The sequence below is a fragment of the Danio rerio genome, chromosome 8 (genome assembly GCF_049306965.1).
Source record: "Danio rerio strain Tuebingen ecotype United States chromosome 8, GRCz12tu, whole genome shotgun sequence".
NCBI lineage: Eukaryota > Metazoa > Chordata > Actinopteri > Cypriniformes > Danionidae > Danio > Danio rerio.
This window is the reverse complement of record NC_133183.1, coordinates 51343206-51370000: the sequence shown is the minus strand read 5'-3', so window position 1 is coordinate 51370000 and position 26795 is coordinate 51343206. Positions and strand designations below refer to the sequence as shown.

The window sequence follows — 26795 nt, the reverse complement described above, 5'->3', positions numbered from 1 at the left end:
TTGCGAATATCTCACTTCGTTTCCATTGCATATTTTCTTTCACATAATTTCTTAGATTCAATTATTTGGGAGTGACTTTTAACAAAGCAAAATATTTAATTGTGTCTACTTGTAAAGTGCTTTGTGGAAGAAAGCTAACCCTATTTAAAACATAATTTGTAATGTAGGCCTAAGGTGTGTTATTTAAATATCCCCACGCCCAAAATAGTTTATAAGTTTATAACCACATATAATCATGATCACATCAACACTTAACAAGGGATATACAACAAGGCCGCACAAGTGTTGTCCTTTACAGAAAATCTGCACTGGGGTTAAAAATGGCAAGAATCAATGCAGGTATTAACACAAACAGGAAGTGATGTAGCTGCTGGAAATAGCTGTAGGTGAGAGTCAGACGTGAACAGATGGAGGAAATAATCCCAGTTAGCAGCAGTGCTTCTTTTATAATGCTTGAACAAGTGTTAGACAGTGACTTCAACTTCTGCTTGTTTAAGAGCTCAATGGCCTGAATCAGCAGCTAATCTATGGTGCTAACTGATGGATGTAGGTTAGTGGGTGTGTGGAAACTCCCTCAGATCCTTCATGTCGTAATAAATTGTTCAGGTTTGAAGGGTAAAACACATTTTAGCAGTATACTTCCTCATTTATTACATGACAAATTGAAAAAGAATGATTAGTTTTCTAAACTATTATGGTTAAATATGCAATTAAATATGTCCCATTTCTATACTTTTCTATTTTTTTAAATTAATTAATTATTATTATTATTATTATTATTTTTATTATTCATTTTAGCTATCATTGTCTTTGTTTTTTTACACGGGGGATTTTGTCAATCTTTTTTTAGCACTCCATAATTCAGAAAATAGGTGTCACAGTGGCACAGTGGGTAGCATGATCGCTAGACAGCAAGAATGTTGCTGGTTCAAGCCTCAGCTAGGTCAGTTGGCATTTCTGTGTAGAGTTTGCATGTTCTCCCCATGTTCACATGGGTTTTCTTCCGGGTGCTCCAGTTTCCCCCACCAGTCCAAAGACATGTGGTACAGGTGAATTGGGTAAGTTAAACTGTCCATAGTGTGTGTGTGTGTATGGATGTTTTCCAGTGATGGGTTGCTGTTGGAAGGGCATCCGCTGCATAAAACATATGCTGGATAAGTTGGCGGTTTATTATGTTGTGGCCCCTGATTAAAAAGGGAATGAACCGAAAAAGAAAATGAATGAATGAATTTAGAAAAATCTGTGAATAGCCAGAACTCTAAAAATAAAATGTATACAGTAGTCAGGATTTGAAATGGATCAAAAAAATTAATCAAACCTGTCCTCCGACAAAAAGGGGTGTTGTTCAATTGTATTTTGGAAAACTATGATGAAAGGTGGTCCAGTGACTATAATTACTAACTTCTACAGTCAAGCCCAAAATTGTTCATACCCCAGGGGTATGAATAATTTCGGGCTTGACTACATGTTATCATGCAAATTACACTACAATGTGAGTACATTTTGCAGGCTGTTCTTTATTTATTCATGTATGTATGCATGTTTCTGTGTGTTTTTAAATATATATCATTTTAATTTATTTTATAATTTATAATTAATTTTATTTATAACTCATATAAATATTAAACAGAGAGAGTGTGTCATCATGAGAGAGAGAGAGAGAGAGAGAGAGAGAGAGAGAGAGAGAGAGAGAGAGAGAGAGAGAGAGAGAGAGAGAGAGAGAGAGAGCATGGAGCTGGGTTGTGGCTGGAAAGGCATCTGATGCATAAAACATATGCCAGAGTAGTTGGTGGTTCATTCCGCTGTTGAAACCCCTGATAAATCACAGACTAAACTAAAGGAAAATGAACAAATGAATATTACAGTTGGAGCCGAAAAAAAAGTAGTACATGTACATACATTTAAAAGTAAACACTCAGCCTCCTGTTGTCATTCTGTAGCTGCATCCTCCAATGGATGCAGACTTTAAAGGTGAGTTCTTTAAAGTCCACACAGGCTAAACCGAGCGTTTTGAAATGAGACGATTTAGCCTACAGAGGACAGATCTTGTCACCAGGCAACCGAAACAGCTTAATAAGCGCTAATAAAATTTGTTATGACTTTTTGTCAAAGTGATTTTAAAACTTATTCTAAGCGATCTGAAGGCAAAACAAGGTATACAGAAGCTGGAAATATACTTCCTTTGATCTATACATGTACACATAAAAATGCAAACTGTCTATAAAATGACTCTTTAGTAAGACATGTCATACTTTTTCTTTTTTTTTTTTTTTAACGTGTTTACATTTCACACAAAAATGTCCTGCCATTATCAGCGCGCATGAATCTTGGGACGTTTTAGGCCGCAAAAGATCCACCGGTTGTGCCCTTCATAACCTGGGAAACGAAGAATGCATTTGGAGGCTGCATTTGAAGGAGCCCTTGAATTTTTTTTTTAAAAATGAGACAGCCTTCTTCGTGCTGTGATGACGCAGCACACTTCGAATTCATCCTTCAGAGGATGCAGCCTCTGAAATGAGACACAGCTTGTCACACCAACTTTCCTGCATGGGCAAAATGGAGACCTGAAGTTTGAATCAGATGTAGACATCAAAATACTTAATTCTGATTGAAAAAATGTTCAGAGTGGCCAGTTTTGAGCAATACATCACCGAGTGCAATGCAAAGCATCAGATGCAGTGATGTAAAGCACACTCCCACTGCTTTCTAGAGCACGAAACTTGTTATCTGGAGTCAAAATTCATACTTCTCTGTCAGGCATTCTGATGGTTGATTCTTTTTTTAGGTTATTGTCAGGAGAACAGTACTTTCCTGACTGCATTGTGCCGAATGTAAAGTTTGGTTGATGGGGATTATCGAGTGGGGTTGTTTTCCAGGTCTTGGCCTTGGCCCTTTAGTAACAGTGAAGGTCATTCTTAATGCTTCAGCATACCAAGTAGTTGCGGACAATTCCATACTTACATACTTATGGGAACAGTTTATGAAGGATTCCATCCTGTTCCAACATGACATCAGTACACAAAGTAAACTCCATAACAGTGAGTTTGGTTTGGAGAAACTTGACTGTCCTGACCTCAACCCGACCGAACACCTATGAATTAGAGCAGAGTCTGTCAACCAGTTCTCCCATCCAGCTTCAGTGCTTGACCTCACAAATGTGCTTCTAAAAGAATGGTCAAAATTCCCCTAAAGGCACTCTTAAAGCTTGTTGAAGCAGTTAAGAGTGTATTTTGATGTTTTCTTTCTGTTACACTAATAAGATGCTTTATAAAAAGCCAAAAAAGCACAAAATCTCCAAATTGCATGAAGCATGCAAGATGCATAAAACAGGGCTTTTGCCTGCAATGTCTCGCTGAATTTACTTAGAGTTCAGTTAATCATGCAAAAGGTGTTATGAGATGCAAATAAGATATATATGTTATGGACAGTGTGAAGATGAGCAACTGGTAAGGATACATGAGAGACATGAGAGATTATAGTCAGACACCCAAAGCAAACAAAATGGAGATGTGTCTCCAGCTTGAACCAAAACATATTCAGACTTACATAAACACTGCAAATGAGGATAAGTGTTTCTGTAAGGACATGATATTCTGTGTGAACCCTTTTGGAGTCATGCTCACACATATCTGGTTTTAGTTCAGAAGGTGGATCACACATGGAGAGGTGCAAAGCGCATTTACCCTTGATCTTATTTGCTTTAGAGCAGGGGTCTCAAACTGGCCGTCCGTGGGCCACTTACGCCCCGCCCTCTTCCCTCTTCCTCTCTCCGGCCCGCAACGTCCTAACCTCTCCTTCGTCTCTTACCCCCACATCATTCAGTCTGCAGCCACTTGAATTTTGATGTATGTGCTGGAATTGATTTATTAAATGTGCTTTAAAAGTAGTTTATGCACATTTTGGGCCCTATCATACACGGCGCAGTGTGGAGCAAGGCGCGGCGCAATAGTCTTTTGGTAGTTTCAGCTCGGCACAAGAGTCCTTTTTGAGGCGTTGCTCTACGCTGTTTAAATAGCAAATGCATAGCGCTCATTTTTGCGCCCATAGGCGTTCTGTTCTAAAAAGGAAGGCGTTCTGAGGCGGACCGCTGGCGTGTTGCTATTTTGAGAATCTATAATAGATTTTTAATTAGACCAAAACTAACCCAGTGTAAACTCCGGCGCATAGTTGCGCCTCGCTTACGCACTGCTTAATACGCACAAGAGAGCAATAGGCAAATATCTTTACATATGAAAAAATTTAAATATTAAGGATATATATAGTATATAATAAGAATAGATATAGAATATAAATATAAAGGATTAAATATTACAAAACATATTATTTTCTAGCCTAGATAAATATGAAAAATCACTGCTTTTATGTCTTCTTCATCTCGGGAGGCTTTTTCAGTTCATTCATAACAATTTGCCTTTGTATAATGTTATTATTATTAGCAGTATTATTTACTATATCCATATTTATATTTGTTTTAATCAAAACAAGCTTAGATTTGCCCACCTGTCAGGTTTTAGAGCATATGGGGCACAGCATGTGTTTTAGAATATAACTCAGGCTTTTGAGCACATTTTGATATTATTATTCATTTATTCGTTTGCTGGAAATTAGAAATGAATTTAGAAATAGTTTTGAAACGAATATTTGCGCTTAACAAACAAAAGTATTTATTTATAGACTAATTAATGTCTGCATAAAGGTTTCCCTATCCAAGAGCGAAAGTGAAAGTGATCTATTATCTCTTTATTTATAGACTAATTGATGTCTGTGCGTAAAGGTTTCCCTATCCAAGAGCGAATGTGAAAGTAGTTCCATTATCTCTCATTCTCACGCAGTAGATGCTCTGTTTAACAGTTTTCTGTTAAAAAAACGGTTAACTGTTTGCTAGTGAAATGCTCATTTTTTCCACTTAGACTTACTTTGCGTCCTGTAAATAGCGAATGCGCTCTTGGCGCGACGCAACTGACTCTTAAAGGGAATGGGAGATGAGATTTTAATTGGTCTATTCTCAAAACACATCTATAACTCATTAAGAAAATAAACTCAACCCTTTTAGAACATGCGCCGCGGCGCAAGGCAGATTTCCCGTCCTTAAATTAGCAAAAACGCGTACTGACACGCCCTGAAAGCGTTTGCGCCCTGCGTTTTGCGTTCTGTGCATGGACCGTCCAAATAGAGCCCTTTGTCTTATTAGATAAAAAGTTTATCTTACTCAGTTGTGTACATACAGTATGTTTTATCTGCAAATTGATGCACATCTTGCCATTTCTATTAAACATTTTGTAAGCGATATTTTAAAATGCGCTTAAAAATACGTGGATGGAAACAAAACAATTGTCCTGTAAATGAACCCTTTAAGCAACTCACCTTTATTGTAACACAACACAAAGGTTTAGATACTTTTGAGACTATTAAGACTATCCCACATCATAAAATGATAATATTAGGTTAGATTTAGGTTGTAAAATTGGGTCACCAAAATTAAATGCCTAACCAGCATCTAATGACAATGTTATTTCAATAATGACGTCAAATGACGTTGATATTTGGTTGATTTTAGTTTGAGTTGGAAAATAAGCAAAATAAAAAAAAAATCGAGCCAACATCATAAACCGACGTCGTATTGATGTCAAATGCTGACGTTTATTAGTCAGCAAGTCAACCAAAATCCAATGTTGATTGACGTCATGGTGGCAACGTCCACACAACGTCAAGCTGTAATATCATTAGATGTTGTTATTTGGTTGTTTTTAGGTTGCATTAGTGGGTTATGGGTTCAGACGTCAACAAATTTTCAATTCCACCCAAAATGCAACGTCCCACGACGTCCTGTGCCTGCTGGGTTATTAGAAGCACCAGTAACACTAACAGAAATCTGTTGATCAATAGTAGTGCATCTTTTATTCAATAAATCTACATGAAACTGTATCTGCTTCAACCAAAATGAAGAAAGAACAAACAAAAGCTTTCACAATTTAGTTGTTCCTTTAAAAAGAAGACAATAGTTGTTTACTATTGGCAAACAAAGAGGGGGACTGTTCTGTGAATGTATAGAGTTACAATATTCCTGATAATACAAATGAGAATGAGATGCCTAAAGCTGCCCATATGAATAAAAACATATGGGCAAAATGAAAAATAAAATAATAACAATAAAATTAATTTCTTGTACAGTATATATATATATAGATCTCAGTCTGTTTCAAATATATATATAGCAAAATCCAAATCATTATTTTAGATAAGCAAAATGTGCAAACCACATTTTTTTAATAATAACCTGGACATGTCAATTCATGCCCAAACCCTGCATTCCATTAGACACCACCTGACAAATAAACACATTCCTGAAAATAAAACACAAGTTTCTATATCTCTAAAATGCCTATGCTGTAAATATAACGTCATATACCTCATTGCTGTGCAAGAATCAAATGTGACCAAACAAACCATCCTGGCCCCATTGATATGTGCAATACAAGTTTGAGCAGAACTTATAAACACTAGTACACTATGTAACTTCACGCATACAGTTTGCTTACAGTCTTCAGTGGGACCTACTGGCTTAACGAGGAAGAAAAATGTACAACTTTGTCAGTCTCCATGCAAGAAAATCACAAATATCTCACGTATTTGCACAGGCATGCTTCAGGTCGCTTATTTTCCTTTATTCTTTTGGTGAATATTACGTGCTTAGTCTCTGGTGTGCTTCAGATCGTCTCCTTTGGAACCTTGAAATCCACAGTTAGCCTCCTTCAAACTATGGAAGGTTGAGATCGAGTCTTGTAATGTCCCTCATTCATAAGGCAGAAGACAGCAGTCCAGAATGGTGATGATTTTCATGTGGAAGTGGGCGACTCCATGGGAATCCATCAACCTGATATACAAAACGTGGCTTTGCTACTTGGTTTGTTCATTCGGTTTAAAAGTTTCATTGTTTTGTTGCTTGTATTTAGCAACTGGAAGGATCCCAGCCATCCTGGCTCTTCTTCTTTTTTTTTTTGCTTGGCTAGTAGTCCCGCTGTGAAGTATAAATTGTGACGCCATATTGCAGGCTAAGTGTTGGTCTATAGTTTTCTACAGAGTGCAGCAGGCATGGGATTAGTGCTACAGGACAAAACAGAGAGTGACTGCTGTGCTAGTTTGGTATATAGACAGATAGAGAGATCTGGTTTTAGGACGTTGACGGCTGTTTCAGCTTTACCGTGATCCATTTTCGGGCTATATCACATTTTCAAAGAGCTGCATGGAGTTCATGATGTTTTCATCCTGCAAAGTAGAATGTTTTGCTCATGTTTAGTTCTGCGAAAAACAGCATTTTAAGAACAACCTACATACGTTTAAACTGAATGTGCTTGGTTAATATAATTCACTAATGTGATAAATAATTTTCAAAAGATTCCATTGTTGGTTAAAGGGATAGTTCACCCAAAACTGAAAAATGTAGTCATCATTTATTCACCCTCAAATGATTCTAAACGTTTGTGAGTTTCTTCTGTTGAATTCAGAAGATGAATTTTGTTCCTTACTGGTAGCCATTGAGATTCATAATAGAACAAAAAATATACTATGGAAGTCAATGGCTACAGTTTTCCAACATACTTCAAAGTTATTTACTGTGTTCAACTGAAGTAAGAAACAAAGTAAGTGGCCATTTACATATCGCATCTAAAATTGTGTGGAAAATGCAAGGCACCGCTTCTTTCATCCTTTTTAAAGTTCATCCTAACTTGTGCCAAAGACTAAAGAATACATGAGATGTGTCACTCGTATAGTTTTGAATGGAGAAAAGTATAATGGTCAATATGGTGAATAAGCCCTGCCTACAAGTACAGGAGTCAACCAGCGATTGCTATGGATTGATTAATCCTTGGGGGAGAAACTCGGATCAGGGGTCAGTTCTTCGTACCTCGCTTAAATGATCTAAGATGATTTGGCAAATTCTGGATCTTTTAATCTTGATAACTGATCTCTGGTTAATTTGGTTCTTCAAACAAGTTCTAGAATCAGATTAAAATGTCTGGATAAACTGATCTGAGATCGCTGTGTGTTGTGATGGACAGATCTATCGATCCTCGAAATCATGATCAGCAATGCAATGATTGGCTGATAGCTCAGCAGCATAATGACATCATCTGATTAATATTCGATTACGCATGTGAGCGACATTACATAAAATTCATAGTAAACGGTTTGTTAAATATGACACGCCATAACTTTCCACGTTTGTTGTGCGCTGCAGGCTTCACACTTTCATGTGTCAAGATTATTTAGCAATTTATTTAGTTTTACAGTTAGAGCAGATTTTATTTAATACAGTAGCCATAGTAGTATTATAGTAGCCGGTTTCTTAATCAGTGTAAAGAATAACTAGATGTTTAAATAGATTTTGCATCGCAAAAGCATTTTGATATTGGTAAAGGTGTCTGCAACTTTTGCGAAGCATCAGATCACCAGCATATTAGTCGTCAAAACATTTGCATGACTGCATAAATTATTATTCCCTGTAAATAAAAGTCACATATTGTGCATGTATTATCATACAAAAATTGTACTAAAGAGATTGTACGCATTTGTATCTAAAAAGTTCATGTCAATAAAATTTCTCTTTAAACCACCAGGTAGCAGTCTTTGTACTTTTATTTCGGAGTGCAGATTGCATAAGTTTTATTAATATAAATATATTTTTAACAAGTGTATAACTATTAATGTAATAAAATATCATAATTTGGTACATTCTTTCAGTATAATCTTTGCTTGACCAGAGCTGATCTAATTCTGTTTATATGAAATGAACCTGCTCCCTAGAAGGTTTGAGCTACCAGAACAGAGCTATGACAACAACTCTCAGATGAGTTTTGAAGATCAACACAATCCTAGATCATGTCAAATCTTCAATAATCAAATTCAGCTAATTGAGTAATCCACGTATGAAGAACGGATTCCCAATGTGTATTTTTACGACAGTTTGTTGGTCAACAAGCACACTGGCATCTCAGCGAATACTTGCTTCACAGACATGAGAAATATATCCAAATAAAGCTGGAAATCTGTACTTTTAAATGAAAAGCAAGTGCGCTTGAAAACAAAAGGTTTTGGATTTTGTAATCGTATAAAACGAATGCGAGGTACAGTCCGTCCTGTCAAACACATGTCCATTGACAGCAATTACCCAAACTGCCACAAATATGTAAACAGAGTCGCTGTCATTTCTGGAGGAGATTCACCATCAAGACCAAGTTGTGGATTACTTTAGTAGACCAGCGTGATCAGGTGAAGCATTATTCAGAGGATGATCATGTGTAAGACGACCATAAATGAGATTGGTATCATGATCGCTTGCCTTTCGAGTGCGCATTAGCTCGGGAAACCTGAAAACATGCCGATTTTGTTTAATTCAAACGTTAAGAAACGAAACATATGAGACGGTTGCTGTTCACGTTTATTGGTGATTCCAAATCTGTGTCGTAATGACAAGCTTGCAAAACAGTTTTGAAGAATTTGATGTTTCCCCATTTAGACAGAATGCCTGATCATACTACCCCAGAGATTATATACGTGGCCTTCTAGAAGTGCGATATGCACATTAATACAGCTGCATTTTTTCTGACACTGTATAACAATAATTACTTTTAATAATATACTTTTAATATTTTTAATAATAACTTTTTACAGTACTGTGAAGGTACGGTTTAGAGTTGGGGTGAGGGTAGGGGTTAAAACAATGCAATTTATTGGGTAATTTAATCGATAACATACATAATACTCGGTACAAATACTGTTTTACGTCACTGTGATGGTTGGGTTTAGGGTTGGGGTAGGCGTAAATATATACAATAAATGGGAAATTTAAAAAATAATATAAATAATTATTATTAACTTCCATCTGCAACCATATCCGATCTAGCAACAACTGGCCGTTGTTGCTAGGTAACCACCAGCTGCTCATTTTGAGGAACCAACTCAGACAAACTCTAGCTGTGTCTAACAGTGTTGGGTGCTCTGCCTTTCCCTGAGGTAACTAGTCTACTGTTATTACCGAAATATGTGTAATCCATACATAGTGAAACTAATAGGTTGGTTCTTATGTGACAGCATTCTGAAAATTTGAGATGATTTCAAGTCACAGATGTGCCTGGAAAATGCAAGCATGTCACACCTTATTTGCATACCATAGGTCTCCATAATGAACTTCTGTGCACAAAAGATATGAGGTGAACAGCCTTAAATGATGACATAATTGCTTTTTTTTTGGTGAACTACGCCTTTAAACGAATGGCCAAATGTGTAAAAAGCATAATAATGAAAGATATGAGAACTGTTTTCATTCATTCATTCATTCATTTTTCCTTCGGCTTACTCTCTATTTCTGGGGTCTCCAGTGGACTGAACCACCAACTATTTTAGCATATGTTTTATGCAGCAGATGCCCTTCCAGCTGCAACCCAGTACTGGGAAAGAGACTGGTTTATAGGTTAAAAACCTTTTAAAATTGAATAGAATATTCTGAACTGCAAATTATATAAAAATGCATTCATTTATCAATACAGAAATGAGTGTTATCCTGGTTTATGTTTATGTCTTATGTTTATGTCTTCTCAATGATGATACTAATTTCTGTACAAGTACACTAAAGAAGAGAATGTTGTTTGCTGGTTTTACAGCTGCAAAGAAGACAATCATACAAAATTGGTTTACTCCAAACACGTGTGCAAATTTTTTTTTGGATTCATAGCCTCCTTAAAATAGTGACTTGTGAAGCTACAATAGCACGAACTAATAAAGCTACACCTAGTACCTACCATTGATGCATGGCAATGCTTTTCTTCCAGCATTTTGGACTATCTAAAGCAGGGGTCTCAAACTCAATTTACCTGGGGGCCGCAGGAGGCAAAGTCTGGGTGAAGCTGGGCCGCATAAGGGATTTCACAAAAAAAAGTCCTCAAATGTCATTATTAACAGTTTTAATTATTTCTTATGAACATGAAGTGTCCTGAACATTAATAGAACATTGAGTGAAGATTATGAACAGTTCTTCTGAACATGGCATCTTTTGCCTACTTCTTGCTGCCCGAGACTTGACAGCGCTTCTTCTCACAAATCTGAACCACATTTGGCTTTAGAGCGGAAGCAGTTGAGACCCTCAGTATGGCTTGAAGATGATCATCATTAAGTCTAGACCTGTACTTTGACTTATTGAAGTCCTAGGGGAAAAAGTGGGGGAACTCACTCAAAACTTCCATTCCCTCACCTAAAAAAAAGGCGTATATATGTATAAATAAAACACCCCCACCCCACTCCAGTCACATCAGTCTGTACCAGTCTGTATCTACCTATAATATTAACACAATCTCAGGCACGTGCACACATAGGGCTCAACCTGTGCAGAGCACATGCCCTTTTTAGTCTTGCATAGAAAGTGCCCTTCCAAAATGATCAAAAGTGCCCCCGCGACGCGACACACCCTCGGTCCCGCCCTTCAGTAGGCGCGCGATAACACCGCTCTTAAGTACGCGCGCGACAACACAGCTGATCAGAACGCGCGCGACAACGCGCATTGAGTGACAAGCGCGCTGTGTACGGATAGAATCAGCGGAGCGGGGAGCGGGGATACTGATGTAGCTCTGACGTTTATGCAGAAAATTAAAAAGTACCACAGTGTTGGGTGCTCTGCCTTTCCCTGAGGTAACTAGTCTACTGTTATTACTGAAATATGTGTAATCCATACATAGTGAAACTAATAGGTTGGTTCTTATGTGACAGCATTCTGAAAATTTGAGAAAATCTCTCCCCGCTCCGCTGATTCTGTCAGTGTACAGCGGTCGGTGCGGGCCACAAAATATTGCACTGAGGGCCGCAAATGGCCCGCGTGCCGCGAGTTTGAGACCCCTGATCTAAAGCAATGACCATGTAAAGTTTATTATTTTTTTTCTCAATGTAAATCTTTGTCACACCTGTTGCAGTGCCCTAGTTTAGACACTTGAGGGGACTAGTTTGTTTTGTAGTTTCACTTAATTTCCCATAATCCTTTGTATTACTACTGTTTGTGTTATGTTACAGCTGTTTCATGCTTGTTAATTTAGTCCTGTCTTTATAAACCCTCTTGTTCTCTGTTTTAGTTGCCTTAGGATTTTGTTAGTTCCTCACGTCTGGTATGTTTGTCTGGTTATCTAGTATTTTGTATTACGATTATCCTTGGATTCCTGGTTGTGTTTGTTTTTGTTAGCACTTGTTAGCACTCCTACCCTGTCCTTGTATTTACCCGTTTTTGGATTTTTGGCAGTTCCTTCGTCTGGTCATCTAGTTTTTGTATCTTGCTTATAGTTCTGTGCAAGATTTGGAAACCTTTGTCTCTTGGAAATCTCTGTCTTTTTGGATACCTTTGTCTTTTTGTTAATAAATTGCTGCACTTGGATTTTTGCGTTTTGTGTGATTCTCCCCCATTCGTGACACTTTCAGATTGAAAATTGTTGATGCGTCTGTTTCTCCCCCTCCCCTGTTTGGTTGTTTGAATGTCTTTTTGTTAAGTTAATCTAAAATCAATAAAACGTTGATCACAAAAAAAAAAAAAAAAAAGAAATGAGTGTTGTTACTAATTGTACATGTAAACATTGCACTGAACATTTTACAGAAGTATGGTTTTCAGGGTTCATACACATTTTTACTAAAAAACAGTTTCCGGGATTTTCAAGTCGATAAATGACTACATATACCTGGTAATTAATAAGAAAAATAATTCCCGGTAAATTTATTACAGCATTTTGGCGCCAGTGGTGTAGTGGTTAGTGTGTCGACACATGCACTCCGGTATTCACAGCGACCCGAGTTCGATTCTGCCTGACGGTCCTATGCCGATCCTTACCCTCTCTTTGCTCCCCATGCTTTTCTGCCAATTCTCTCTACTGTCCTGTCTAATAAAGGTGAAAACCCAGAAAAAAATAACTATAAAAAAATATTACAGCATATTATAAAACACGCAACAATCTCTTTAGTTTCAATGTATTTTTATATACGTAAAATAGATAATGCTTACACAGCACTAATGATGTGAGACAATGTTTTTGGCCAATAAAAGAAGTAAAAACACATAGTCTCCACTCTAGTATACAGATATTTGTCAAACTAATTTTAGATAAGGTTAATAGTTGGTTAAACTAGTAATAGTATGTAAAACTATACTTCTATTGTAAAGCCACGGTCACACTGCACTTTTCGCTCTTTTGACTTCCATTCATAGGCATGCGAATAAGGCAGACCAGAAACGCAAGCTCGTGCGACAAGTTTTGCATTTCACTGCATTCAAAAGTTCGAGCTTGGTGAGTTCTTACCTGTGAAATCACATCAGTTAGACCAATGAAAGATAACTTAAAATAAGAAATTGAAAATATGGAGCAATCGCTCACTTTTATTAATGTCTAATCATATTGTTTAACCCTGCTCCATTTCGCAGCACCGTACAGCAAAATTTCACAAGCACAAGTTCTAGTGTGACCGCAGCTTAAGTTGCTTTGGACAAAAATGTCTGCTAAATGACTAAATGTAAATGTAATTTCCATGACTTTTTCAAACCTTTTCCAGGCCTGGAAATGCCATGTCAAAATTCCATGACTTTTTTCAGGTTTTCCGTATGATCCCTGGGTTTTATTTGTTAATGTAATTAGGGGGTGTAAGGTAGAACGGGGGATGATTTCACAAACATTTTACACCAAAAACAGACTTACTTTCTGACAGGTCTCAATAAACTCTTCAATAGTGACCACACCGTCTCGATTTCTGTCCATTTTCTATAGAAAAAAAAACAAAGTGAAGAAGCACCTGATGCTTTAGTACGGGTATTCTGAGTGTCTGTGTCAGCATTAAAACATGCTTGTTTTTGGTACCTGAAAGAACTTTTCCACATGTTCAGATGGAGCTTCGTCTCGCACACTGGGGTATGTGTACCTTCCCATCATGTCGTAGATTGACTTCATAATTAACAGCATCTCCTACTCACATACAGACACACGTCATGTACTGTATTACTGTTTGTATAACTTTCTGACATTACTTTCTTAAAAAGCACCTCTTTAGTGATGTATCCATCCTTGTTGATGTCGTAAAGGTTGAAAGCCCAGTTGAGCTTTTCAGTGACTGTTCCTCTCAGCAACACGGACAGACCAATCACAAAATCCTGCAATAGAGAACCAAATGATTGCGATAAAGAATATTTGTGTAAGGTGTTACAATAAAGGTGTATTAATGCATCAATTCATACTAAACTAAGGCACAGTTAATGTTAAAGTATGACTCATGAAGAACTAAACCATCCATTATTATTAAAAGCCATCTGATTAAACAACCACCAGAGTTCCCACTCTAAGCCAAATGTCAAATTTCCTGTCTTTCTCCTAACTTTCATTGACTGAAAAGCTGAATTCCTATGACAATCAATAAAAACAGTAAGCTGTTATGTCAAACAGTCCTCTCCAGAATTTTCAGATACTGGGATGGCAGACTATAATGCAAAATAGCAAATAGCTCAAAGGGAGCTTTCAATTTTTTTTTAATTGCCACAGACTTCATATTGATTTTAGCCAGCCAGGACACTGTTCAAATTCCTTCCATGCAATCTTCATTGTTATATATCAAATAACATTATATTTGCATATATAAAGTGCTGATCTGTGCCCCACGCAGGTTTTTTCATTTATTTACACTATGAACAGCAGCTATGCTAACTATTCTCTTTATTCTCTATTTCCACCTGGGGATACTCATCCCGGGGCCCTCCTATTATGCAGCGCCACTGATTCGATCCAAGACCAGCGACAAGATAATCCCAAGGTTTCTATAATCCTGGACCAGGCCGTATCCTGAGCAGCTGCTGTGGTGGTCATGGAGGAGTGGAGAGCATGTGACTGATTCCTGTGACACTGTCTGCGGACATTGTGGGTCCTAACGCCCTAGTATAGTGAAGGGGAGTCTATACTACTCAGTTAGCGCCATCTTTCATGTGAGACGTAAACTGAGGTCTTGACTCTTTGTGGGCATTAAAAACCCCAGGATGTCCTTCGAAAAAAGTAGGGGTTTAACCTCGGCATCCTGGCCAAATTTGCCCACTGGTATGGTATGGATGGGTTACCCCATATCGTAATTAGCTTCATGACCGCTGGTGTCAGCTGGTCTTCTCTAGAGTGTGGTGTGGTGTGCGGTCTGGTGCAATGTGGCTGCCGTCGCGTCATCCAGGTGGATGTGGAGATTCCCCCCAATGTGTAAAGCGATTTAAGTGTTCAAAAAAATGCTATATAAATGTAAGGAATTATTATTATTGAATATATAAACAGGTACAGCCCGGTGGCTACATGGAAAGGAATAAAATAGCATTGAAAAATAGCCCGACCATATCAACAGCGACAAAACATGATAACAACAACAAAAACACTGTGTATAAAGATAGATTTGAATACATTTAAAATGACAAACAAATTCCTTTGTATTGCCTGATATGTCAAAAGTCATAATGACACAAGCAGTCAACTAGAAATGTTTAGTATATACATAAGTATATTTAATATATGCGCATTGATTAAACATACAGATATAACGAATAAAGGAAATTCCCACCTCAAAACGGATCGAGCCATTTCTGTCAAGATCAAATGCGTTAAACAGAAAATGGGCGTATGTGGTGGCATCTGAGAAAATGTAAAATAAAAACAGAAATCAACAGTGACATTATCAATAGTGACAACACATTAGTGAAAATATAAATGTATTTACCGCCTTGGGGAAAGAATTGGGAGTAGATGGTCTTGAAAGTTTCCTCATCAACCAAACCACTTGGGCACTCCTTAAATGGAAAAAGAGGCACATCTAATTAAACATTTAATTAAACAGCTAATGGACCAACTCTCACAGTGCCAGCTCGCAGAGGCTTTAAATAAGTGCATTGTGCTAATTTGCTGCCCTATATAGTACAAACAGAAAGAACAACATTTTAAACCCACAAAGCTTTTTTTTTTTTTTTAAGACATGAACTGTGACATTTGTCATAATGATTAAAATACTATTGGTTCCCTTGTTTATGCTATGGATGTAATTGATAACCCAAATCCTGCTGATTGCTGAGTACAAATGTGCTACTACTTTTTAAAGAAGGTACTCACATCTTTTCTTGGGACCATGATGTGAAAAACACGTTTGACTTGATGAACTAGAAAGAAAACACCCAGCCACAAACCACCTAGCAACAAACCAATAAACACCCAGAATTTGCTTCGAGAAAACCAACAGGCAACGCCCTAGATCTGAGTGGTATTCGAACCAACATTTTTATATAAATGGAGACACTATCGAGATGGTGAAGACTATAGTCCAGGGATGTCGAACTCAATTACTGCAGGGCCGCAGCATGGCACAGTTTAGTTCCAACCCTGCTCCAACAAACTTACCTGTAGGTTTCAAACAAGCCTGAAGGACTCAATTAGTTTGATCTGGTGTGTTTAATTAGTGTTGGAACTAAACTGTGCAGGGCTGCGCCCCTCCAGGAATTGAGTTTGACATTCCTGCCATAGTCTCTAGCATTGGTTGCTAGTGCACCTATGATGAACTTTTACTACTTGGCTTTTGTTATTCTCACATCAACAGTGAAACAACGTGATAAAAGCAAACAGCAACAACAACAAAACACGGTATATAAAATACATTTTGTTTTAATTTGATAACTTTGTTGAAATAAAACCCATTTAATACCCTGGCTATTCTTAAATCTATAGAATAAATCTATAAATCTATATACAGAAATTTGTATATTTCTACATTGTTATTTTATAAAAGTTACAAAACGCAAAAGAAAAGACCTTTGAGTATATCTACCTTAAATTATCATAACGGTTAAAATTACTGCATGCATTTCAGTATCTACTACTTGTTTACTTCCATATTATTTACTGTAGTATGTTAAAACAGTATGTGAGCCAAGTAGAGATGTTCATATGCTGCGTCATAATTGGCATACCATCTGTCCTCTGTCCTATTTGAATGCAGAATTAATGTCCAAAACCAACCTGATCTCACAAGGAAACGTAAGTATTTTATGATTTGTCAATTTAGTTAATTCAAGTTCAGCCATACAAAAATGTAAGACTTTAAAAAGGAAGCGTGCCATCTACAGTAAACCCAACCATCATTGGGGGATGAGCAAATCATACTAAATTGTACAATTGAATTCATAGGAATTAGCCATAAATCAATGTTGAAAAGAGAATACCAGAGGTTCCCGGATGGTCTACCATTACTATTACTACAAGTACTATTACTACTATTTGCTACAAACTTAGCGAAAATTTTTTAAACAAACTACAAACATGACGGATGCATAAGACCAACCATCAAGAAGAAAGGCTGCGGTAAACTTGTGTCCTATATTAATTAATATTTACTGTAAATAATGTCTTAAATCACATTTTCCGTGTTATATTTCATCTGCAACAACTATGAGAACCTTTATAAAGCCAAGTTTAGACATTAAGTTCTGAATGCACAAACACCTGACAAGATTCCTCTGCATGAAACACTTGAGAATGTTAGATTAATCTGCCGCTCCTTCTCCAATAAATATAAAAGAAATGCGGATAATGTGTCGAGATAATTGACAGGGGATATAACTAAGCAACATAACGGTCCATTAATGATTAAGTAGTATGTCTCAAAGTTTGCATACTCCTATGTTACACTCTCAAATGTACAGTTGAAGTCATGGTTATTAGCCCCCCTGAATTATTAGCCCTCCTGTATATTTTCTCCAACTTCTGTTTAACAGAGAGAAGATTTTTTTCAACACATTTCTAAACATAATGGTTTTAATAACTCATTTCTAATAACTGATTTAGTTTTCTTTGCCATGATGACAGTAAATAATATTTTACTAGATTTAAAAAAAAATACTATTCAGCTTAAAGTGCAATTTAAAGGCTTAACTAGGTTAATTAGGTTAATAAGGCAAGTTACTGTAGGGGAATTAAGCAAGTCATTTTATAAAAGTGGTTTGTTCTGTAGACTATCGACAGAAATACTGCTTTAGAGTGCTAATAATATTGACCTCAAAAAGGTTTTTAAAAAAAATTAAAATGCTTTTTTTTTCTATAGCTGAAATAAAACAAATAAATAAAACAAAAATTCCTGAATCTGTTAAACACAATTTGAGATTCTAATATTTCCACACTAATTATTACTATGGGAGGAATAATTCTTCACAAAAAAGTACATGATTTTAAAACATAGTATAAGTATGCAAATTGGAAAGCAACAATAGTATTCGAAAAACAGTAGGTGAGAAGTATGCGGATGACCAGCCTGATCTCATCAGAAAACGTAAGTATTTTTAGCTTTGTCAGTTGAGTGGCTAATTCGTATTCGTAATTCGTATTCGTAAATGTACGATTTTAAAAAGGAGGCGTAGCACTCAACCCCACCCCTAACCCCAACCGTCATTGGGTGATGAGCAAATCGTACTAAAAGGTACGAATTAGATCATACAAATTCATACGAATTAGCCATTAAATAAAAAAGTTACGAATTGCCGTGAGATTGCATTGGGATGACCTACCACTTCCGACAAGATTCTGAAGTGCGTATCAAATGGACGCTATGCTATTCCATGATGCCACACAAGAAAACTCATGAATGGGAGTGAAGCGACACAACTGACGCAGTTAGGCCACGTGATAATGACAAATGGTAGTACTTTCGAGTTCCATTTATACTATATGTTTGCCTCTGTTGCCTAGCAACTTCCTGCCAGCAAAAACATCACTTTACTTCAGACATGTCTTTTTAAACAACATTTTCACTGCAGTGAAAAAACTTTCCTTTCCCACTTGCTGGAAAAAATGATGTGCGCACATTTGGTCTAGTGCATCGCATAGTACAATTTAAAGCTATATAACACCTTATTTTTAGAGTAATGACCTCATAAAATATGACAACAGACATTCAAAACTTAATTCTTAAATCTCAAAAGAAGCTCCAAATGTAAATATGATGTGATTAAAGTTCAGTTCTCTGCAGTTTTTTATTTTTTAATTTTTTTTTTATGAACGGTCAAAATGAGTGCTATTCCCAAATACTCACATTTTTAAAGCCCCTATATAGGGACTGCAGCTCCTTCTTGGTGAATTTGGTCTGTGCCTGCAACTGCTCCAGACCCTCGGGCTGATGCCGCACCGTGGACAGCTCAAGGTCACTGTCACTGCTGTCTATGAGAGAGAAAGAGCAAAACAGAGAGAGAGAGAGAGAGAGAGAGAGAGAGAGAGAGAGAGAGAGAGAGGAGGAAGCAGAGAGAAATACAGGGAAGGGGTCGGGATGGGGCAAGTGTATGGGATGCAGGACGGGATGGGGCGAGAGTGCATTTTAAAGAGGAGAACAGTGGATGCAAGGAGAGCGAGAGAGGAGAAAGAGGAGTGAAAGCAAAAGAGTTAGCATAAAAGTCAAAGACAAGGAGGAAGAGGAGTAGAGATATGGAGAATTGATAGACAGGGCGATCCTTTCTTTTTCAATGTGATTGACTGTTAGTGGCAATTACTTTTACTACTAAATGTTATTATTTCATATGACTACATTAAAGTTAAGCTATATTTGCTGATATTTAGAGTTTAGCTAGCATAGTCTTCAATCACATCATGAAGAAAGCACTCCATGAAAAGAAAAGGAGATTCTGTACACCAAATAACATAAACAGGAGAGATTAAAATATAGGTGCTTGCTTACACTCACCGTCTTCACACAAATAGACAAAAGGTGAGATAGGGAGAAACAAGAAGGACAGAAAGAGTCAGAGCGAGAGAGCGAGAGGAGAAAAAAAAAGAGAAAAACAGTCAAGTCAAAACAGGCACTAAAGTAAAACACAATTTAGACAGGAAAAGCATGGTGGAAGAGAAAGCATGTTTTTTTAAGATAATAATTCTTTGATGAAAATACAGGGCCCTATCATACACCCGGCGCAATGTGGTGCAAGGCGCGACACAATTGTTATTTGCTACTTTCAGCTTGGCGCATGAGTCGTCTTGAGGTGTTGCGCCATGCTGTTTAAATAGCAAATGCATTTGCGCTCATATGTGCACCCATAGGCGTTCTGGTCTAAAAAAGCAGCCGTGTTTTGGTCCGTTGCTATTTTATAAAAGCTTTATATTTTTAATAAGCTTAGATTTGTCCACCTGTCAGGTTTTAGACCATATTGGGCACAGCATGTGTATTAGGAAATAACTCAGTATTTTGACCTCACTTCATTATTATTGTTCGTTTATTCATTTGCTGGATATTAGAACTGAATTTAGAAATAGTTTTGAAACTAATCTTAGCGCTTAACAAACAAAATTAACTATTTATAGGCTAACTGATGTCTCTGTGTACAAGGTTTCCCTATCCACAAGAGCGAATGTGAAAGATTATGAGAGGCCTTATCTCTCATTCTCGCGCGGTAGATGCTCTGTTTGACTGTTTTCTTGCTAGTGAAATGCTCAGTTTTTCCACCTACACTTACTTTACGTCATATAAATAGCGAATGCGCTTATGGTGCGACGCAACTGGCTCCTAAAGGGAATGGGAGATGAAACTCTGATTGGTTTATTCTCAAAACACACCTATAACTCATCAAGAAAATAAACTCAACCCTTTTAGACCATGCGCCGAGGCGCAAAGCGGATTTTTTTGTCCTTATATTAGCAAAAATAGATTCTGACATGCCCTGAAAGCATTTGCGCCCAGCGGATGGATCGTCAAAATAGAGCCAATAATCTGTGTTGTTATGGTTAACTAAAACTATTCTTTATGTTATTTGCAATAATTTTGCCATTGCATTAGCTGAAATAAAATAAGTTGAAGAATAAAATTCTAAAAAAACAAAGCTGAAAAAAATATGTTCAAGCTGAATAGAAATATATTTTATATATGAAACCAAAAATGCTAAAAGCATATTACAATCTAAATATAAATATTAAAATCACATAAAATATGAATAATAGTATGTCAATAATTCTAAAATAGCACTGCAACTAATTCTGTGAATTTGAATTTGAATTTCAATATCCTCGAAAAGGAAAGATTCGTTGTTTCGGAAGCTCCCCGAGATGAAGGCATGGAGGCAGTGGTTTTTATATTTATGTAGAAAATGATAATTTTTGTAATATTTTATTTCTTTAATTCTTTTTCATTTATAAAGATATTTGCGTATTGCTGTACATCCTGTTTCATTTTAAGCAATGTGTAAGCAAAGCCATAACTAATGCGCTCTGTACTGGACTTTAGACTTGCTTTCAGCTGGTCAATTGCTCAGTCTATTTCAGTTTCTCAAAATAGCAAAGCGCCAACAATGCACCTTAACACGCCTCTTTTCTAGACCAGAACACCCATGAGTCCACAAAGTGGCGCAAATGGATTTGCTATTTAAATATCGTGGCACAAAACAGGAAAATTAGGGTTGCACTGGTTTGAAAATAGCAACTCATCGCAGCAATCACGTCTTGCGCCCTATTGCGCCGAGTCTATGATAGGGCCCTTAGTGTGTACAAAATTGATCTGCAAAAAAAAACACCTCTTGTAATTTCTGCATGTGATTAATTCTGTTGTAAGAGTACTCCATAGACCTGTGGCTTTATAAAAAAAAAATATAGGATTGACCAAATGAGGTTTTGTGTCTAAGGACAATACCCCCCCTCTTACTTTGGAGCGTGTCGTGCGAGATATTTTCTCTGATGTAAGAGTTAAAAAATTTATTAACAAAGGAGCAGAAAGATTATGAATAATTGTATAAACAAAACAACTATGTGCAGAAAACTTCTGAGAAATTTAAAAAATCCAAGTTATACAAGTTTCAAAACTAACCAAATAAACAAATAACATACACAAAAACAAATCAATATTTTAGTGTCCTTAATAGAAGGTCAATTTAATTAAGAAACAAAAATGTCTTGTTTTGTACAGAACTGTGGATGAAAAATGTTACTAATTCTAAATAAATACAGTGAATGCTATATGCAATTTACTTAAAATATTAAATTTTAGGAGGATTATTTTTATATTTGAAAAATATCACAGATGCTGTCAACAGAGTTTGCATTTAACCAAAAACATGAATATGCAAATATAAAACATACATAAAAAAAAAGATTTTTTTTTTCATCCAATCCCTGACCTGACGTTTGCTAGTTCCTCTCAGCCTCACCTGTCTCAGTAATGTCTATGAGTCCCAGCAGATGCATGAGTTTGAGAAACATGAAGACCAGGCAGACGATACCCACCGTCTGTAGACCCTCTGTCTCCCACCTCACACTCATCCTGACACTCTGACCCTAAAAACCCTTCCACAAACTCCTACTTCCAGCTCAGTCCTGAGTTAATAAGTTAAATCCACAATCTTCGTTAAACAAAACATAAGCATCCAGCAAATCCGATAATGTAACCATGTCCTGTTTCTGTTTATCTTTTCAGAAAAGGCTGGAGAACAAAAAAAGGGTCATCTTGTATTGTGTCCGGATTGGCTTTTGGCGTCCAGATGTATGCTGATAACTCTCCTCTCTCATTATTTCTTCGCCTCTATTCTTCTCACTTCTATTTAAAAGTTCACTCTGACACAATTTTCTAAGGGAATTGAGAAAAGTCCCACTCAGGAGACCAGTTCGACCCAATTAGATTTAGACACAACCCTAACATGAATCTCGAACTTTGACATGTTGGATAATAACATGAAGACATCAGGATCAAAAAGTGGACACCTTGATTGAAAAAGCACATTTTTTGGTACACAAATCTTGGAATGAAGATCAGGAATGTTGTTAATGTGAAAGCTTGCTGATGAGAAGTAAAATGCTTTTTGTTTTGATTGATCTGGACGTTTAACATTCAAAGCTGTTGGAATAGATACACGCTTTCATATGGTGTCCTAAATTCATGCTTCCCTTGCCTTGTGAACCAGTTTCCAATATCTAATTGTTCTCTCTCTATTTAAGTCTTTGTGATATGACAGTAGCTATGTTTCCATTCACATATTTGTATGCAAAAAACTGAGTAGGATATCCGATAAAAAAGTGCATAAAATATGATGGAAACACATTTTTCAAAATAAATTACAGCATGCTCATTAAAAAGCTATCTGCTTTTGTCCAAAATGAGAGTGATGGAGTGGGATTACTGGATAAACAGAGCACATTGTACAACATCTGAACTGTTATTTTGGTCATTCTAAAATCCCTTAGCCGAAGTCTGTCATCAAAGTGGTTCAGTAATAATACCTCCTCAACTATCTTGAAGAAGAACAGTTTGAACCTGACTGTATCAAGTGGTAATTTTAATGATAAACTTATTTTTAATCAAAACGAATTAGCATTGTGTGCAAAAAAAAAAAAAAAAAACTACTAAAAACTACTTAAGATCACTTGATAGCATGTATATAAATTTGATTTATAATAATTTAAATAATTTTAAGTTTTATGATTATTATATTAATAAATTGTTCACACGTAACAATTTTTGTAAATTACAGTATTTAGCTGTAATATAAACTGTATTTAACTGTAAGACAATTATGAAGTATGTTACTGTATTTCAAAGTTGCAATGTGAAAATGACTGTGTGTTTTACAGTAAAGCTACAGTAAGTTAAATGGTGCTGCAAATGTAACTACAGTATTTTGCTGCAATTGATTTACAGTAATTTACTGATAAACTGTTACTGTAGATTAGGTTAACAGTGTACTATTTGGCTAGGTTTGTTAAACAGTTCATATTTAGAGAGGCAGTATTCTTTTTGAACACACTTTACAGTTCTGTGATACTTAAAATCTAATTTTTATTCTAGCCAAAATAAAACAAATAAGACTTTCACCAGAAGAAAAAATATTATGAGACATACTGTGAAAATTTCCATGCTCTGTTAAGCATCATTTGGGGAATATTTAAAAAAAAAAAATTCAGATGGGGGCTAATATTTCTGACTTCAACTGTATATCAACATGGAGAGTTTCTAAAGGTCAAATATAATCGTGAAATACTGTTCTAAAATATTTCTGTAATAATCATGTACATTTTTTTGACTTGCAAATATTCTAAGTAAACGTGACTGATTTGAAACCATCTTTTATGAATATTAAATGTGGAAACTATGAAGAGAGTGGGTCAAAACAGGATTTTTTCGATTAATAATCTGCTTAAGAATTTTGTTCACAAATGTAGGTTTCTTAACACTATCCTTTTTTGTTGTCTAACAAATAACTGAGACGTGCCATGGTGGCTCAGTGGTTAGCACTGTCGCCTCACAGCAAGAAGGTCGCTGGTTCAAGTCACCACTGGGTCAGTTGGCATTTCTGTGTGGAGTTTGCATGTTCTCCCTGTGTTCGCGTTGGTTTCCTCCAGGTGCTCCGCTTTCCCCACAGTTCAAAGACATGAGCTATAGGTGAATTGAATAAAACTAAATTGGCTGTAGCGTGTGTATGTGTATGTGTATGGGTGTTTCCCAGTACTGGGTTCCGACTGGAAAGGCATCGGCTGTGTAAAACATATACTGGAATAGTTGGTTCACTCCACTATGGCGACCTCTGAAATAGAAACTAAGCCAAAGAAAAATGCATTAATATTGAATGAAATATCTGAGACAATTTTTAAAAACCAGGTAATTTTTTTTTTTTTAATGTACTTTAAAAATATGTGGAATATAATTACTATATTTTTTAAAATAATAATTTTTTTTCAATTTACACTCATTAAAATTTATAGTTTTTAAGATCTCATAGTTTTTTGTCTTTTAATTTATTTATTTGTTTTTGTTTATGATTTATTACAAACATATAAAACAACCCTTTTAGAAATAATGATAGAAAAAATGATACATACAAAAATAAAAAATAAATAAATGAAAATAATAATACAACAAAACAAAACCCAATTAAACAAATAATGCGAGCAGATGTCTTTATTTATATATCTCAGTGTTACAATTCGAGTAACGAAAGCTTACAAACTGGTTTATTATTATCATCAAGCGCTAGCATGGTGATCAATCTAGATCCAGCTGGAGAGTTTTTCTAAAATGTATTTTTATATCATATTCTGTATTAGGTTTTATGCTGAGCCCCTCAAAAAATCGTTGAGTTTTATAGAGTTTAAATGTATTAAATATATTTTTTCAAATGAAATCTATTTATATTATATAATTTGAAAAATATAACACAATAGCAACAACTTGACATCCTCTTCCAAGACTGAGTGGATTTAAAGAAACACCGCCCTCTGCTGACAGATGCACCACACTAAGACTCTTTATATTACAGTATAATATTATGGTCAGACATAAATACGAGTTGACAGATCAAATTCCTCTCAAGCAACACAGTCAGCACATACTGCCCATTACACACGCTTCCCTTCAAGAGAAATACTTGATCACCTCTGATTACATATCAGGTTCACACAAGCAGAAACCCAGAATCAGAAACTCAAAATAAACATCGCCCTCCCAAAACATCTGCCCACAGGAATAGTCCAGGATGTAGTAAGTGATGACACTGAGCTAAAAATAGGCCCTGCTGATGTATTGGGTGGTCTGGTTCATCGGGCAATACTGAATGAAGATTTATGCACAACATTACATGAGGCACTCAGACCCTTCCAGAGGATGAAGTGTTTATTTGCATAGCTGTCTGCTGCAAAAAGCGACGAGTGTTATGTATTTGAATAAATATATGCATTTCTGTGTTTAATCTGTATATATATATATATATATATATATATATATATATATATATATATATATATATATATATATATATATATATATATATATATATATATATATATATATATATATATATATATATATATATATGGGTCTATTATATAGGAAGAATGTTCGTACATTATAATTTGTCCTATTTAATTGTATATGTTTCTAAGCAAAAGTTATACAATTGAAGATACCTGATAATATTTTATATGGCGGAACAATAGTTTATTTACCAAAAATCATGTCAGGCATATTTAATAATATATATTTTAATTAATTAATTAATTTATTTTTAGATCAAAAATATAGTAATATTAATATTAATAATATTAATATTAATAATAATATATTAATAATAATATACCATACTTCTTTGCTAATAACTTGAGATATACTGTATGTATCACAAGGTAAGTAACAAGTAATTAAAAAAATACATTTCCTCATTGCAACGCTGTTATAGTATGTGTTAGTGGGGCACATACCTAATGATGATTGGCATGTCTGTACGTAAAAGAAGGACAACCACATAACTGATGATGATTGGCTAAAAATGCAGGTGACACTTACAATGTTACTTTTATAATAAAATAATTCATTTATTATCAAAAGCAGCCATCTGCATCCACAGTTCTTCAATATACCATACCTCTTTGCTGTTACCTTGAGATATATGTATCTCAAGCAACCCACTCTCATTCTGAAAACATAGTCTCGTGGACATTTCTGGAGATTGCGAATTATGTAGCTGGAGGTACGTATGGCTGCACTTCATTTTTTTAAGCGAGCGCTACGGAGGCGGTATGACTCAGTTTCTTTTTGCGCTTACTAGCTGACCGCTTACTTCCGTGTGTAGAGCTTTCCCCCCGCAACCAGTTTGTCCAATTAGCTCACAGAGAGGAGTTGACCACGACGACAACTGGGTTAGGGGAAGATCGGTTCCAGAAATCAGTTAAGACAAAAACAGAATCCTAAAAATAAAACAAACAAGCAAATAACAGGGTGAGAATGTGGTAAAATCCCAAAATGTGGTAAAAATTAGAAGTTTT

At 36.0% G+C, this 26795-nt stretch overlaps 1 protein-coding gene across 8 annotated transcripts in view; it reads right to left on the bottom strand.

Moving 5' to 3' along the window:
• Positions 1-5879: 5879 nt before the first annotated feature.
• The window catches only part of kcnip3a (Kv channel interacting protein 3a, calsenilin), a 145590-nt gene continuing 124674 nt past the window's right edge, over positions 5880-26795 (bottom strand). For 5 of the 8 annotated variants that reach the window (XM_009304180.4, XM_073909256.1, XM_073909257.1 and 2 more), the window contains 7 exons: positions 19108-19232; positions 15757-15826; positions 15601-15671; positions 14060-14167; positions 13878-13982; positions 13719-13781; positions 5880-7266 (listed from right to left, as the gene is read on the bottom strand). In XM_009304180.4, coding sequence (XP_009302455.1) covers positions 7219-7266; positions 13719-13781; positions 13878-13982; positions 14060-14167; positions 15601-15671; positions 15757-15826; positions 19108-19232 — 590 coding nt within the window. In that variant the 3' untranslated portion in view covers positions 5880-7218. Of the gene's footprint in view, positions 7267-13718; positions 13782-13877; positions 13983-14059; positions 14168-15600; positions 15672-15756; positions 15827-19107; positions 19233-19743; positions 19753-22195; positions 23358-26795 lie in introns of those variants that run through there. The other 3 variants (XM_005169088.5, XM_068222902.2, NM_200819.1) reach the window with 3 other exon arrangements.